General features: G+C 37.4%; 1 protein-coding gene across 1 annotated transcript in view; it reads right to left on the reverse strand.

Annotated features, from left to right (window-relative positions):
- Window positions 1-17,446, reverse strand: part of PHACTR1 (phosphatase and actin regulator 1) — a 514,659-nt gene that overhangs the window by 482,022 nt on the left and 15,191 nt on the right. Inside the window, exon 2 of the mRNA XM_054591889.1 lies at window positions 4,101-4,247. Within this exon, the coding sequence (XP_054447864.1) occupies window positions 4,101-4,247 (147 nt within the window). The remainder of the gene's footprint in view (window positions 1-4,100; window positions 4,248-17,446) is intronic.

Here is a 17,446-nt window from a genome sequence, read left to right on the forward strand (position 1 = left end):
CAAATGAAATGTCAGTGATGTTCATTACTAGGTGGGAATACGATTAGAAACACTTGGTATTAATAGTGTGAACATACTCTTCTCTTACATGATGTCCTTTTAATACATTTGGAATTCTCAAGTTAAAACTCTTCCAATGTTTTAAATGAAGTCTGATATGTCTGGGTAACTCTTATAAAACACATTAGACTGATTTTCTCTAGCATATATCAGTATACTATCTTCAGCAAACAATTATCTATCAATATTTGCATAATATACTAAATGCAGAAGAGAAGTTAAAAACCTAAAAAAGGGGCTCTTTTAGAAAAATAAAAGTCATGATTCAGAAAAGTGCTTTTCTCTACTGTCACAATTTAGGCTTAACCTTAAAATTAACCTCATAAATTTATGAAAGACCCACATTTTCATGCTATTCTTTGACTGACTTGGGACTGTAAATGAATGAATATATCCTGCACTCAAGCCATGGAGTTATTTCTATCATGATATTACTAAGTATCATCAGGGACAGGGTAAAGTTAAGAAATCCTTAAGAATTTAATTAGTATTCAAAATGCCTGGTTCACTTTACTTGGCAACTGTAAAAATTAGCTGAAGGGAGTTGGTGACCAAAATGATTTCATGATATGCAAGTAAAATGAGTATATGCATATTTATTTCTTTGAAGCATTATTAGACCTATAAAACATCAAACATGGGCTTATATATAGTGAAGTGGGTGTGAGAAAGCAAATATTAAACATAAATAGTTTAAACCAATAAATTTTTTTCTGGAAAGACTAAACCATAAGTGATGGGGGTTGGGGGTAGGAAAAGAGTGGGAAGAAAGGGCAGATGAAAGCTTCCTTGCTTAATTATTTCTAAATTGTTGTTCAGAGACAAAATTCTCTCTATGCCCAAATTATGTAGTTTATCTGGAGTGTGTAGGCTCCTCCGTTGAGCAACACTGATAAGGACACTAATAGTTTAATTACAACTCACTACTCAAGGAGATAAATAAGGCTGTTTGCTTTTTAAACTAGGGGTTACAATTACTTTTAAACGCCTGGGACAGAAACATCTGTAAGTAGATCTTACTATGTCAGGAAAGCCAGCAGAAACCAGCTGGAAAAGAAAGCCCCAGGAGTGAGCAGCCCGCGCAAAATTAGAGCAAAACCGCCTGATTTGAGCAGTGGAGCAGTGGGCGTAACGCGTAGTAAACAGGCGATAAACATTAAGTGGGCAGGGATAGAAAAGTTTTCGGTGGCCAGATCTTCCGCAGTTCCCGGGGAATTCCATCACGGAGAGTGAGGATCCCTCCTTCCACCCTCAAGCTTACAGTCACATTCCTGTCACAAAGTCCTCTTCAGCACCACAGAGGAAGGACAGCTCCCCTAAAGGAAGAACAGCTCTAGCAGGAACTGCCCCGCCCCTCTACTTTGCTACCCTACCATCTTCACCGCATTTTTCGTTTCACTGGCATCTTCCTGGACACCGCTTTTAGCGCTATTCTCAGGGACAGACGGAAGGCACTGGGAATTTGTTTGGCTTTTTTTTTTTAAACATCGTTTCAGAAAAACCTGTTCTTTTTCCTAGACTCCAGAGCGCAATAAAAGCGCAAGTTACTGGGTTTAATCTGGTGGCAAAATGGTTCAGTGTAAGGCGGTAGTAGTAGCTGAAACTTGAAACCCTTTTTAGTGCTTTATTTTTTGTTGTAAAATTACTAGTAGGAGATAAACAGCCTTTACTAATTGCTGCTTCAGCTCCTTTCCCCCTGTGCTAGCCAAAGCCACTAAGAGGATACACCTGAGTTTGATAGCAAAGGGGAAAACAGAATAAATCCCAATATCACTGGCTCGACAAACAAATCTTGTCCCTGAAAAAACTCCTCTCAGTTCTTTTCAAGATCCCTCACAACATTACTCTGAACCTGGAACATACACATAGAGGATTAACAGCTCCAAAGTGAGACCATAGGCACTAGAGCATACCACAGAAAGCGCCAAAGCTCCCCCCCACCGAAGCCCCCTTTTCCCCAGCCCCAAATCCAGAGGCAAACATTTCATGAGTGACAAGGAAAGGTACAATTAGATAACCAAAATCACCAAGGCAGGAAAATTACACTTTAAGAAACTTTGGCACATCCAGCTGCCATCCCTCCAGTCATAAAGATAGGGTTGCTTAGCGAGCACATCTTGTTTCTCTCTGCAGAGGTGTTTTCTTTTTTTGTCCAAACTTCTTGGTAGTATGTAAAATACTCATAATTGAAGGATCTCTTAGCTGCAGTGTGTGCAAACACACACAGACACAGACACACACACACACAGACACACACAGACACACACACACACAGACACACACACACACACACACACACACACACACACACACACACACACACACACTTTGATTCGGTTCACTTTCAAGGGCTTAGTTTCCTAGAGGAAAAAGGTATCATCTGCTTTTAAAACTTACTTTGAGAGGGTCTTCAGGAAACATGCCCCCACTCTTTTTGCATTAGAATAACTAGAATACCAAGGGACTCTAGAAAGCAAGGGACACAAGCCAGGGTGGGAGCTTAGGAGTCATTCAGAAAAGCAGCGCTCTGAAGTTAGCGGTGACCAACTTCTTCCCAGTAATAGTGACTGTCTACTAGTTATGGGGGTGTGGTCTGCCTGCGAATCTGGAGCAGTAGCAGCAGCAGTGGGGACAGCAGACACTGGGTGCTTTTCAGGTAACCCTGAGAGGTCTCAACTGAAGCAGTTTGACTCTGAATCCCTTTGTGCTCGCTTTCTTTCTTTTCTTTCTTTCTTTTTCTTTCTTTCTTTCTTTCTTTCTTTCTTTCTTTCTTTCTTTTCTTTCTTCCTTTCTTTCTTTTTCTTTTCTTTCTTTTTCTTTTCTTTCTTTTTCTCTTTCTTTCTTTCTTTTCTTTCTCTCTTTCTTCCTTTCTTCCTTTCTTTTTCTTTCTTTCTTTCTCTTTCTTTCTTTCTTTTTCTTCCTTCCTTCCTTCCTTCCTTCCTCTTTCTCTCCTTCCTTGCCTTTCTTTCTCTCCTTCCTTGTCTTTTTCTCTCTCTTTTTCTTTCTCTCTTTCTTTCTCTCTTTCTTTCTTTTCTTTCTTTCTTTCTATCTTTCTTTCTTTCTTTTTCTTTCTTTCTTCCTTCCTTCCTCTTTCTCTCCTTCCTTGCCTTTCTTTCTCTCCTTGTCTTTCTCTTTCTCTCTTTCTCTCTCTCTTTTTCTTTCTTTCTTTCTTTCTTTCTTTCTTTCTTTCTTTCTTTCTTTCTTTCTTTCTTTCTTTCTTTCTTTCTTTCTTTCTTTCTTTCTTTCTCTCCCCTCCCTTTCTCCCTTTCCCCTCTTCTTTCCTCCCACTCTCCCTTCTTCCCTCTTCTATCTCAATTACCCTTTTCACTTAATTCCACTTGAGTCACTTTGGGCACCAGTTTCAGTGAGACCATCAAATCACCTAACATGTATTCTACACACCATGTTTTTATTATTATGATCACAATGGATGCTTGCCAACTGCTTAGTGCAAGAAAAAGGTCCTATTCCCAGCTGTTAACCCCATCCCCCTCCCCCACTCCAACACCACAGTAGTGGTATCAACCCAGCAAAATCACCAGAGTCTCAATGTCACCAACAAGTTCCACCCACCCTGTAGTGGCCTCGCCAGCAAGCCTCACCAGCGGAACCCACAGCCAGCGCACCCAGCTCGCGGTTATTCCTATGGTCATTGTTTTCAGTGACAACATTCTCTTCTCTTCAAGAAGGAGAAAGCCGGCGTGTGACTCCTGGGCGAATGTAGGGCTCCGGGCACTACCCTCCCTCACCTCCGCAACGCGCGCCTGTGCGCGCGCACACACACACACAGACACACACAGACACACACACGCACGCACGCACACACACAGAGACTCACACACACCCTCCTCACACCAGCAACACAAAGAGAGCGAGTGAGCGAGCGCCAGCGCTGGGCTGGGCAGAAAGGGGGCGGGAGTGGGGGCACTGCCAGGAGAGGGAGACCAAGGAGGGGCAGGGCTCTGAGCCAGCCGGCCAGGAGGAAAGGTAGAGAAGGCAGCGTGGTGCGGGAGAGAGCGAGGCGGGAGGTTCGTCCTTACCTGCTCCGAGGTTAAAGGAAATCCTGGCCTCTGCGAGGTACGGCGTGTCGCTCTTGGAGCGGACTCTTCTGATGGGCCGCCGGTCTATATCATCCTCCGAAGATGCCGCCATTAATGTGGGAGGCAGAAGCAGGGTCGCCCGGCGAGCTGAGAGGGAGAAGGAGATGGAGAGAGAGAGGGAGAGAGGCGGAAAGGGGGAGGAGGGGGAAGGAAGAGGCTCACACACATGGAAAGGGGGAGGGGAGAGGGGGATGGGAGAGGAAGGGAAGGGGGTGGGGAGGGAGGGGGGAAAAGAGGGAAAAAGGAAGAAAGAGGGAGAGAGAAAGAAAGAGCAAAGGAGAGAAAAGGGTGAGGGGAGAGAAAGAAAATCCGTTAAGGATTTGTGGACTGGAGTAGAGATCAGGCAGGCTGTCCTTGGCTGGCGCCCAGGGTTCCCCCTAACTCCTCTCCCTGCCACAGGGCACAGGGTCAGTGCTTGGGACTAACACCCTGCCTCCTGCCCGCAGCCCCAGTTTCCAGCTCTTGGCACAGATAAGCTACTGCGAAAGAGAAGACTCCAAAGCAAAGATGCTCAGTCAGCACTGTGCCCTCTCCCGCCAAATGCACTTACTCTGCTCTTCCAGTGTACACTATAGTCTCCTTAACCCACAGATTCTCTAGTCCAGCCAGACATACCTGCCTTAGCTTTCCTTGCATGGAATAATTACTCCTGGAGTATGAGCTAGGCCCAGGTGGCCATAGAGGAGGTAGCCCTCTGCTCCCTCTTTCCCAACCCAGAGCTCAAACAGAGATGGAGCCAGATCAGAATTCTCAGCTTTCCCTACCCCCACCGCCCTTGAACCTTGGAGACGGAGGGCAGACGAAAAGTGTATACAAGGTTTAAGAGCAGTTTGGCAATAAAGTTTCTAGAGCTGGTGTTTTGAATGTAGAATAGGCATGTTCACACAGAGTTGAGTAGCTCTCTTTTACAACCATTAACTTCTATGATGTGTTTATCTTTCTATAAACACCCATTCATTTAACCTTCAACTTTCTCTTTCTCTGCTGACTTGGAGCACAGATTATAGGCCTTGGTTTGGACCTGAAGTCTTTATAACCCTGTAACATTGTTTCTGAAGGACAGGTGAAGATCAAGGGCACTTTATATTTTTTTGAATATTTGCATTATTGCCTTCATGGGTCACATAGCAGAAGGACCTAGAAAGGTTTCTGGATTGATGATTCTACTGAAGCTATTGATGGGCTAAACTCTTATACGTTTGTCTTTCTGCAGTTTCAGGCACTTGGACTTTTTGTGGCCTGATGTTTTTTCTAATTAGAGCCCACTTCGTGTACACAGATAAATGTTACCTTGTTCTCTCCCTGTTACAAAGGAAACCTCTGTTAAGTTATGCCCTTCAGTTTTAGAGGAGCGAGTGCTCCTCTGACTCTGCAAGACTTCCCTCTCCACTTCAGCTGTCAGTTCTAACTCTCATCGTGTATTTTTGCATCCTAGTATCTTCACTCTCTCTTCATTGCTCTCCTAGTTCACATATAGGTAGTAACTCTTCATCATAGGGAAAAAGATGTTTGCTCTTGGCCTTACTGCTTCCTCAATCTTTTCCACATTACTTCCTTCCTATTCTGTTGGACATTCCTCTGGATCTCTTGGTTCATTGGTTTAATATTTTTCACCCTCAATTCCCTCCTCTCATTGTTACAACTGGTTTCTATCCCCACCTTCCAATCAAAGTTATTTTAGAGGTCATTAACACCCTTCTAACAGTTAAATCCATTTCTTTCTTAGCCTCTGTAAAATATGTTGTAATCTATCCTTCTTGAAATAATTTAATTTGGCCTTTCTGTACTAGACTAATTCCCTGACCACTTGATTTCTAATTATTAGTCAATTCTCTGCAATAATTTGAAATTGCTTGTCCTGGCATTCAACGCCCTTCACAATCTGATTTCAACCTATTTTTCCAAAGTAATCTATTATTTACCTCCAGCCTGCTTAGAGTTCTCCTAACAAGTCTGGCTTACTTATGCACTTATACTTTTGCTTGTTTTGCACACCACAAATTTCTTTCCTATAAACTTTCCTTGATCTCCCTCAGGAACGTGAGATAACTGGCCCAGTAGTCTATGGCATGAACCCAGTAAACAGTAAATGCTCAAAATATTTTTAATTGAATAAAAAAGGGAAAAAAAGGGACAAAGAAAGGGAAGAAGAAAGCAAAAAAGAGGAAAAAAAGGAGTGAATGAGGGTTACATAACTATGAGTAGCTGAATTGGGGGCCAAACTCATCTGTTTGATTTTAAAACCTGTGTCCTCAACTAATATATTGATTTGCTAAGTATCTACATTTGGTTGACTAGACACATTTTAAATTCACTTTTCTATGACTCTTCATTACTATGTGCCATTTATCTCTGTTAAACATAGATTAAAAATGGACATCTCCTGTCCCAGGAGGCACAACAGGGGTATTTGGCTCATCAAATGAGCCATGACTAATCAGGCTACAAACCAATATTATGACTGCAACATTTATGTTCAGGTTTTTAAGGAATTACAATAGTAAGGAAGTAAAATCAATCAACTCTAAATACTGTATAAACTATCCCTCTCTTTGAATTAATGTGGTGCAATTTGATTGCTTAAAATGTTTGGGATTCCCTACCCCTTATATGTTTATTCATCAGCCATGTCTCTAAAATAAGTAATAAAGTCACTTGAAGGAATACAATTATGCCCAGCCTTATCTTTCCATGTGTTTCTTTGATTTTTTGTTTATTAATGATTCTTGATATAGAGAAACACATCTTTGGATTTCTCTTTCTTATTTGTTCAACATTATAGAGGATTAAGAACTTAATATTACTACCACTTCAGGTTTCTCTTTCTTCAAAGGAATTTAAATGCATTTTATATTATTTCATTATGGCCTATTTTATTATTTGTAGATGGAGATACTTAAAATTTTTTATCCTCACCTGAGGATATTTCCATTGATGAGGGAGAGAGGAAGAAAGAAGAGAAGAGAAGAGAAGAGAAGAGAAGAGAAATGGGACCAAACCTGCAACCTAGGTATGTGCCCTGAAATTAAACACACAACATTTTGGTGCACAAGACAATTCTCCAACCAACTGGTCCATATCTGGCCAGAGCAGATATATATATGAAATTTACAAAAATAACATAAAATACTACATTTGTCTTCATGTTCTTCAGTTGTTTTAACATATTTTCATTTTTTGACTATGATCTTCCTTTTTTAGGCTCTCCTGACTTACTGTCTCCTTTGTCTCATCTAATTTTTTTCCAATCCCTTTTTACATTGTCTATCTTTTCTCACATTTCACTTAGTTCTCTCTAACAGTTGCTTTCCAATGTCAGTCCCATTTCATTTACTATCTCCCTTTTATCCTATATGAAGGATTTACATTTGTGGGCTTGTTCCAATGTTTCCACATTCTTTATGCAGTAGGATTCTTTTCACATACAGTAACTCTTATTGTAAAACACCTGGCTGAGTGATATCAGGGAAGAGCCCTGCAGGGGGAATCAGTACTACCACCACCACCAACTAACATTGGACAAGCCACTTGCTTTACCAGGATGGGTCCCAGTCACCTCAGCTATAAAAATGGAAGGATCAGACAAGTGATCTTAAGACCCTACCCAGTTCTAATACTAATATTGGCAGGTATTCTTGTATCTCTACACTTTCTATCAGTGTCCACAGAGTATTTTGCCTCTTAATCTAAGAAATACATTGTTCTTTTGATTTATAACTAATCATATTTAGGAAATCACATAGTATCCATTCTTCCCTCAAGTAATTTTATATTATTCAAGTCTATTTTAGGTAATTGTGCATCCTTCAGAATCTATTTTTTCTCATGCTATTTCTGTCATGAGTCAACACCCATATGATTGTTTGTGTGTGCACATGTGTGAATGTGGGTGTGTGTACAGAAAAACGGAATTCAACTGTGACCACAACAACTTCAAACTATAAGGTTTTTTTTTTTTTTAAGGTTGCAACATGATTGCTGACTCGGCTGTGTTATACTTTTCTTTTCTAAAATTAGTCAACTTCTTAATACTGAAGATCCTTACATGCATGTTATATTCAGAGATAGAGCCAGAGAAAGAAACACAGCACAATAGGGTGCTCAAACAAATAACATATTATACATACGTCATGGTCATAAAAGAGGATGGAGGTGGAAAGGAGGAGAAGGAAGACTGCAATATTCCATTCTAATCAAGAAAACTCTTCAGATGAGTAAAGTTTATCCTTTAAAAATATTACTCAAATTGTGTTTGTAGCACACCCCTATATCAATATCACTTGGAATACTTGTTAAAATATAAATTTCCTGGCCCCAACATGGATCTATTAAATTCTGAGGGGATGATACCTGAGTGCCTAGCTAACTATGTCCACTCTCAGTACTTGTACTTAATGTTATATTTGAGATCTTGGTCAGGTCAATAAGTACAAGCAATTAAAAAGGCATAATGTTTGGAAAAAAGAATAAAACTATAATTAGTCATATATATAATGACTGTGTACATACAAGAGCCATAAGAATCCAGGCTATTTAAAATGAGTGAATTTTATAATATCATTGGATATAATAGCAATGTAAAAGTATCAATTTTGTTTCTACACACTAGCAAAATTAGAAAATGCAATTTAAAAAGCATCATTTACAATAGCATCAAAGCCATCAAATACCTATAGGTAGATCTAACAAAATATGAGCAATACTTCTACATGAAAAACTACAAAGCATTCCTGAAAGAAATTAAGACCTAAATAAATGGGAAATGTGGTGAATATATGCTCATGTTCATGACTTGAAAGACATGTTATTGAAAGTCATCAGTCTATTCAAGTTGATCAATAGATTTAATGAAATTTCAATCAAAATTCCAGGGTTTACTCTTAATTGACAAGCTGATTCTAAAATATACAGGAATATTTACAGGAACAAGACTAGCCAGGACAATCTTGACAAATAAGAAAATAGAAGATTTATGGGAGAAGATATATATCTTATATATCAACAGATATATCAACATTTATAAAAAAGTACAGAATTCAAAAACAAAGTAGAGGGATGGAAGAAAATAGAGAATCTATTAAAAAGTGACTCACATAGAAGCAGTATCCTGATTATGACAAGAGTTCCATTGCACTATCATGGGGAGAAGATGGGTTCAATACATAATGCTCCATCACTTGAATATCCTTATGGTGGAAGAATATCAACCTTAATCTCTACCTCACAACATACACAAAATTCAATTCCAAATTACCTAAATGTAAAAGGTAAACAATAAAGTTCCTAGAAGGAAATTCTTTCATAAAAAATATTTTATTACTTTGTTTTAGGTAGAACATGAAAAGCACTAAGCATAAAAGAATAAATAGGCATGTTGATGCCATTAAAGAACTTCCATTCACCATGAAACAAAAATGCAACATAACAAAATATGTGGTATGCAACTAAAATAGAACTGATAAGGGAGTTTATAGCACTAAATATTTATGTTAGGGAAAAGAAAAGGAAAAATTAGTGATCTAAGTTCCTAACTCAGGAATTTAGAGGAAAAAATAAAAAAAATAAATGTAAACCAAGCAAAAACATGAAGATAATATAAAAATAAATTTTAAAAACTCATTCTTCAAAAAAATCAATAAAATTGACTAATATCAAGATTGTCATAGATTAAAATAGAGAAGGTATGGGTCACCAATTTCAGGGATCATACAGGAGTAATCACTGTAGATGCTATATCCATTAAAAGGATAACAAAAGAATACTACAAACATCTTCCTACTAATATATTCAACAACTTAGTAAAAATAAACTATATGTACTCTTTAAATAGGATTAGATATTAGGAGAATGGAAAGGCCAGTGATAGATGGGAGAAGATATTTTCAATTTTATACATGACAAAGGACTTGTAACCAGAATATATCAAGAACTTCTAAAACACTAACAAAAAGACAACTCACCTCATTAAAAAAATGTACAAAACACATGAATAGTAACTTCATAAAAGTAGATATCCAAATGTTCAATAAGCATAAGAAAAACTGCTTAGCATCATTACTTAAAGGTAAATTCAAATAGAAATCTTAGTGAGCCCTGGCCAACTAGCTCAGTTGTTTCGAGCATCATCCCAATATACCAGGGTTGCGGGTTTGACCTCTGGTCAGGGCACAGACAGGGAACAACCAATGAATGTGTAAATAATTAGAATAACAAATCAATGTTTTTTTTCTCTCTCTACTTTCTCTCTCTCTCTAAAATTCAACAACTTAGTAAATTTGTTTATTAATTTATTGAAATTAATAAATAAAAATTAAAAAACTAAAACTATAAACCTCAGTGAGATATCATTACACATCACCAATCTGGCTAAAACTTATAAATTATTCAATGCCAGGCAATGGTGAAGATGGGGAAGACATGAAGCTCACATTGCTGGTGGAAATGTAAACTTATAAAACTCCTTTGGAAAACTTTTTATACAAACATATACATAAACATAGTAACACACATAAACCCTATTCCATGGACTAGGATGTCCATAGCAGATTTATTCATAATGTCCCAAAACTGAAAACAACCCAAATGACCATCAACAAGAAAATATATTAAAATGATTGTAATGTCTTCATACTGTGTCATACTACATAGAAATAAAAAAGAAGAAACTATTGCTAGAAGCAATAACATGGATAAATCTTTTCTTACATATTTTATTTATTTATTCATTTCTTTTTAGAGAGGGGGTGGGAGGGAGAAAGACAGGGAGAGAAATATCAGACTCCCTACTGGGGACCTGGTCCACAACTCAAGGATGCACCATGACTGGGAATCGAATCCACAGCTCTTTGGTTCACAGGCTGGGACTCTGTCCACTGAGCCACACCAGCCAGGGCTGAATCTTGTAAACATAATGTTGAACATAGGAAGCCAGACATAAAAAAATATATATTGTACGAATAGGTATGTATCCTGCTTATATGTTTAAGATAAAAGAAAGCTAATACACAATGATATAAGTTTGGCCAGAGAGACACTGTCTTGGAGGGGCACAAAGGATCCATTTGGGATATAGGAAATATCCTATGTCTTGATCTGGGTGGTGGTAATACCTTTTAGAAGAGGTGATTGATTACTTTTGTAAAATTTCATGAAGTTATACATTTTATATTTGTTTACATCACTGTACATACATTATTTACCACTAAAAATAAAATTATACTATGCTTATTTTAATAAAAATTTGCTAGTTACCATTAGCTGCATATTTCAAATAAAAATGTTATATAATTTTTGTAAGGAAAGATACAGGGGTGGGCAAAAGTAGGTTTATCATTGTGATTACATGGAACTGTTTATTCTTGTGTTGTAATTTATTATTATAGTATATATTTGTATTATAACTGTAAACCTGCTTTTACCCACTCCTGTATCTTTGCTTATAAAAATTATGTTACAGTTTTATTTGTAAATGTGGCCATTCCACTATGCTAAAATTCTGTAAGTTTTTTTCTGTCTCAGCTTTATTTTTAGGCTATCATCATATCTATCACTTATAACCATGATTTTTTGGAATATTCTGCTCCCACCATTCTGTGCTCCATTAATAATAAATAATTAGATTGGAAATGTTTATGAGGAATACATTTTAAAAATGATGACAGTGGGCTCCTTGTTATGCCAGGAACAAGGCAGCATTTTATTTCTCCCAGAAGGGGGCATGTGACAAGGATATAGGAGTTAGCCTGATGGGGTTTATATTGGTTAAATCTGGGACAATTGGAGCACAAAAGCAATTCAGTCCACTAGTAAATTATAAACCATGAATAATAGGTGTTTGTGAGTTTCAGAATAAATGATGAATGAATAAAACTGATAATAAATGGGTAACTATCTAACTAAGGAAACGCAGGAGGGGGCAGACTCTTGCTTACAGTAGAGTGCCCCAGGCTGATGAGGCAATGCATGGGGTGCTGGAGTTACAGAATCATTGTTTGGTGATCAACGTGGTTAAAATCAAGCAAGAATAAACAATAGATCCTAACTCTAGGGGGATATTTTGATGAGAAGGATAGTTCCCTGATGTTAAAATTCACCTTTGGAATGTTCCAGCTGAGAATGCATAACCTGAGCCAAACTATGAGGAAAAAAACATCAGACAACATCAAAAATAGGAAAGGCTTATTAAACCAGGGAAGGGGAAACTGTATTTTTAAAAAATGTCGGTGTTCTAAAAGACAAGTTAAGTCTGTTGAAATTTACAGATAAAAGAAAGAAAAAGAGATCTGACCCTACGTGAGACTCTGTACTGAACCCTGATTTTAGATTAAACTGACCTTAGATTGGATCCTGTCCTACAGGGAAAAAGTGCTGTAAAGGACCTTCTTGGATTAACTGACAAAACTGAAATTCAAATAGTGCATTAAAGTGTCAATGTTAAATTTATTGCAGTTGATAACTGTGCTGTGGTTATGGAAAAGACTATTCTATCCTTATTCTTAGGAACTGCCTAGTAATATATTAGGGATAAAGAGCCATGATGGTTCAAAAACAAACAACCAACAATGACAACAAAACCTAAAACAAAAAACACACACAAAGAAAAAAATACAATAAAAAATTAAAAAAACTCACACAAACAAAACTGACACTCAGTCACACACATATCTTCTCTCTCACCCTCCCTTTCTTGCTCCTCTCTGCCTCTCTCTTCTTTTCCCTTTCTCTATATAAATGCTTCTACATTCCTTTTAGGATAGAGAAAGTGGGAAGGGAGAGATACACTAGATAGACAAAGAGATAAAGACAAGAGACAGCAAATGGGGTAAAAGGTTATCAATAGGTGAATCTGAGTAAAAGGTACATAAGTATTCTTGGTACTATTTTATTTTTGACACTTTCTTATTAAGTTTTATATTCTTAAAGTTAAAAAGTACTAGTAACAACATTTTTTCTATTTAAGAGTGTTTACAAAAATAAGAGATGATGTCTCATTCTTACATTAAATCTTTCTGAAACATTATCGTTGTTAGGCATCTCCATGTACTGTGGATAAATAGATGATAGATTTTAAGGGTAATCTATCTTGTATTTATGTGAAAGGTCTTTAAATTTTTATTAATAATTGGTATAGTAGAGTCACACAGATTAAGAATGTTGGCTGTATAGATGAATTAATTATGTATTCACCATTTTGCATATCTGAGTTAAAAATATAAGAACCTTCACACCTCACAATTAAACCCAGTATGATATCATTAATTACAGTGATGTTTTGAAAATCATTCATGTAGAAAATATAAAATGTAAATGATGAGGATGACTATTAACTACAATATCAATCCAATAAAATTGCAGTAGTAGCTTGCATATATTAATAGGTTTAATGAAAATATACCAAAGAGCCTTTTGAACTTTTTATTACAACTAAATTTAGAATGTAGCTGTTGCAACATTTTTCTTTTCTATACATATGCCTACTTTCCTAGAGAACCAAGAAACTGAGGAATTGTTATTGGTACATCTTAGTGCTATCTGGCTAAACTTGTGATTAAAGGAGCTGCCCACTGTACACGTTTCTGATATTAATTCCTTCTCCTATCTCACTAATTTCATGGGGTCAACAAAGAGGAGGAAATGACTGTCTTGCTGTTACCATTGCTGCTTGGCAGTCCAGCTCCAGAGCACTCCTACTGGCTTCATTTAGGTCTTTCATGTTGCACATATTCAAGGTACATCATTCACATCATAGTCTATGTAAATAAAATTAGTGGAATTGTGAAGTCCACAATGTATGCAACCATAGCTCAAAGGTTGTAGCTTTTTGAAGAGAGGTACTCATGCCTGGGAACTCAGGCCAGCTCTGTTTTCTGTAACCATATGCGTCTAACATTTACTTTGTTCTGATTCTTTCTTTAAGGCTTGAATATCTAGCTTTCCTTAAATTGATGCCTGGGTAAAGATGAATGCCAAACCATTTAATAGATACCCCAAAACTGGCATAGTGACTTTTCCCCCAGAGAGACTACATTTTGATTTGTGTAAAATTGTGCCTAATTTAAAAAGCACTTAAAGGTATGAAATATATTAACAAGAAATAATCAAACATAGGAGCTGTGCTATTTCTTTAAAAATTTTTCTGCTTCCATAAAAACTTGTGTGTGGTGGTAGCCAGCTTCCAGAATGGCCTTCAATGATCCCCAATTCTTTTTATTTATGCCCTGGTGAAGTCCCCTCCCATACTGAATCAGGGTTGATCTCTGTGACTAGTTGAATGTGGTAGAAATGACAGTGTGTAACTTCTAAAGCTAGGTCATAAAATACACTCTGACTTCCACTTTGTGCTCTCTTTGAGTCTTTTGTTCTGGGGGAAGCCATGTGCAATGACATAGACACACCAAAAAAGCTTAAGAAGAGACTCATGTGTCAAGGAACTGAGACTCCCTGCCAAGCACCATGTGTGCGAGCCACCTTGGAAGACCCAGTCAAGCATTTGGATGACTGCAGTGTTGGACCGGCACTTCAGACCCTGAGCCAGAACCACCCAGGCAAGACACTCTCTAATTCCTGATTTACAGAAACTGCAAGATAACGCTTGTTGTTTTAAGCCACTAATTTGGGGGTAACGTGATACGTAGACTAGATCAGTAATGCATATGGGTTCTCAATGGACTCAGAACATCAACCTGAATGCTTAGATGGCATTTAGGTCTATCAGAAAATCCAAATACAGTCAAGCCTTCATTCTCAAGCGTCTTGATTCTTGAACAGTTTGGTTCTTGACAAAATTGTTCACAGAAAAAAATATCTTGGTTGTCTAACAAAACTGTGGGGCTCGATTCTCTAGTGGACAATCCTTTTATGCTGATATCTGTATGATCAGTTATGCATCTCTCAGGTGACATATGAAGGAGATTCAGTTTTCAAACAAATTGCTTCTCAAACAGTTTTTTGGGATGAATTAAGTTTGAGAACTGAGTTTCCACTGTATTAACCAGTTTGATGAATCATTTAGCATATTTTAAGACAGAAGATCCATGCCCTGACTGGTATGGCTCAGTTGGTTGGATGTTGTCCCACAAAGCAAAAAGTTACTGCTTTGCTCCCTGATCAGGGTACATGCCTGGGTTGTGAGTTTAGTGCCTGGTGGGGGCATGTGCAAGAAGCCATCAATCCATGTTCTTCTTTCACATGGATATATTCTTCCTCCCTTTCCCTCTTTCCAAAAACAAATAAAATCTTTTAAGAAGACAGAAGGTCCAAACAAAAATTAAACAAACATCATCAAATGACAGTATAAGAATCTTTCCACAAAAATACCTTTCTTTTCCCCTTCCTCCCATGTTTGCATGTCTAAACTTTGCCCATCCTCTATGGCTAAAGTGTTTTTAGTCCACAATCCGGCAAAACTGTGAGAAGGTAGTTATCTTCCTTTTTTCTTTATCTCTGTCCACCCTGGCACATTATAATTTTCACCTTGTATGAATATATACACTATAATGTGGATTATTGTTTTCCTTTCAAAGAGTAGGAAATAAAGGTTAACAGCACAGACTCTGAGGTTGGTTGGCCTTCCTGAGTTAGTATTCAAATTCCCTATTTAATTGCTGTGTGATTTCATGCAAGTCATCAACCTCTTGTGCATCTCTCACATCTATAAGATGGGCCTTACATGGTATGTATGTCTTAGGGTTGCTATGAGGATTCAAACATGTAATCCATGTAGTCTTTGGCAAAAAAAAGTCCCAAATAGAGATTTATTATTTTAAAACTATTATTACTGGCCAGCTCCAAGTAAGGCTGTCACTGTGAAATTAAACCTTGGCATAGATCCGAAGCTTAATGCTTATTAGATTTTAGAAAAAAGTTAGTGAGCTTTCCAATCTTTAGTTTCCTCATACATAAACTAGAAATAAAATCAACTCTCTCACTGGGCCTTTGGAGGATAAAATATTATATAATAAATGTAAAACACCTAACAGAGCTTGACAAATGGTAGGCGGGCAACAAATGTTCATTGCTTCCTTCTTCTCAGCTTCTTAAAGTAGATACTGTGCAGAGTGGCTGGAGGCTGGCTGTTAAAACACACTAGATGAAGAAAGCAAACTGTATTTCAGGCTTTGTATGTTGAACTGAGTTGGACACAAACCCAAACAGCTTTCTGTTATTTAAATGTTGAACATGCCTGGTTAACATATACAAGTCAGTTTTCCAATCTTGTTTAATAGTTCAGGTAATGTTAAACCTTATTTTAAATTTTGTATTTTCTACATGACTGATTTTCAATATAGTGGCTGGAATTAATGCCATACTTTAAAACCTAAACGTTCTAATATTTTTAATTCCTGTTCAATGTACAAAAGGGTGATATAAACCTGAACATATCTTTCTGTGGCACACTGTTGGGCCTTGTTACTTGAAAAGTGATCTTAGGGGAAAAAGACCATGGGCTTGAATCCCATTTGAGTCTCACATACAACAATAAAATATAGAGATATGGGCATTAGATGAGGCAATAAATAGGAGATGGGATTCCAGCTCTTGTGCTGCCTCCTTCTAGCTATTTAGTTTAGATAAGTCACCTCTTTCTAGAAAAGCAGGATATTTTAAGGGAAGGCTGAGTCAGAAAGACTCATATTTGAATCCTGGCTCCACTTTATAGTTGTGCGATTCTACTGAGCTTTAATTTCTTATAAATTGGGGACAATCATATATCTAACTCACAAGTTTGTGATTTTGAATGAAATAAACATGCATAGCTTTTGGTATAGGTTAGGTATTTAATAAATTTCTACTTTTCCTTTCTTTCATGTCTCAGTTTTATCACCTGTAAAATGAGCCCGTTGAATTAAGTCCCTTGTGATTCTAATGCTTTTTTTTTTATAGACGTTATATTGATCAATGCAACACTAAAAAGATCTGGGTACTTGTTCCTGATATGCAATAAAGTGTTGCATCTGCTTATAAGAAGAAAAACATATGGTTGCAGATAGGAGCAAAACACAAAAATCCCTAAATGTATGTGTCTAAGAGAAAGGCTGGCCCAGTATAGATTTGGTAGGTATTCTATTTGCATGCTATTGTGTCTACAGATGGCCTGATGGTAGTGATCAGATCACACGTCGTTAGTCAGAGACCCTACCTAGTAAACAATAGCAGAGCAGATCCAGGACCATTAACCTAGCTGGCAAAGTCACACTTTGAGCCAAAATAAAGCATGGTTTACCTCTTTCTTAGCCCAAACTGTGTTGGATTATTTTCTATATTGGTTAAAATTGACTACCTCGATA

This window comes from Pteronotus mesoamericanus, unplaced genomic scaffold (assembly GCF_021234165.1).
Source record: "Pteronotus mesoamericanus isolate MK-2021 breed Mesoamerican mustached bat unplaced genomic scaffold, CSHL_Meso_final scaffold_31, whole genome shotgun sequence".
NCBI lineage: Eukaryota > Metazoa > Chordata > Mammalia > Chiroptera > Mormoopidae > Pteronotus > Pteronotus mesoamericanus.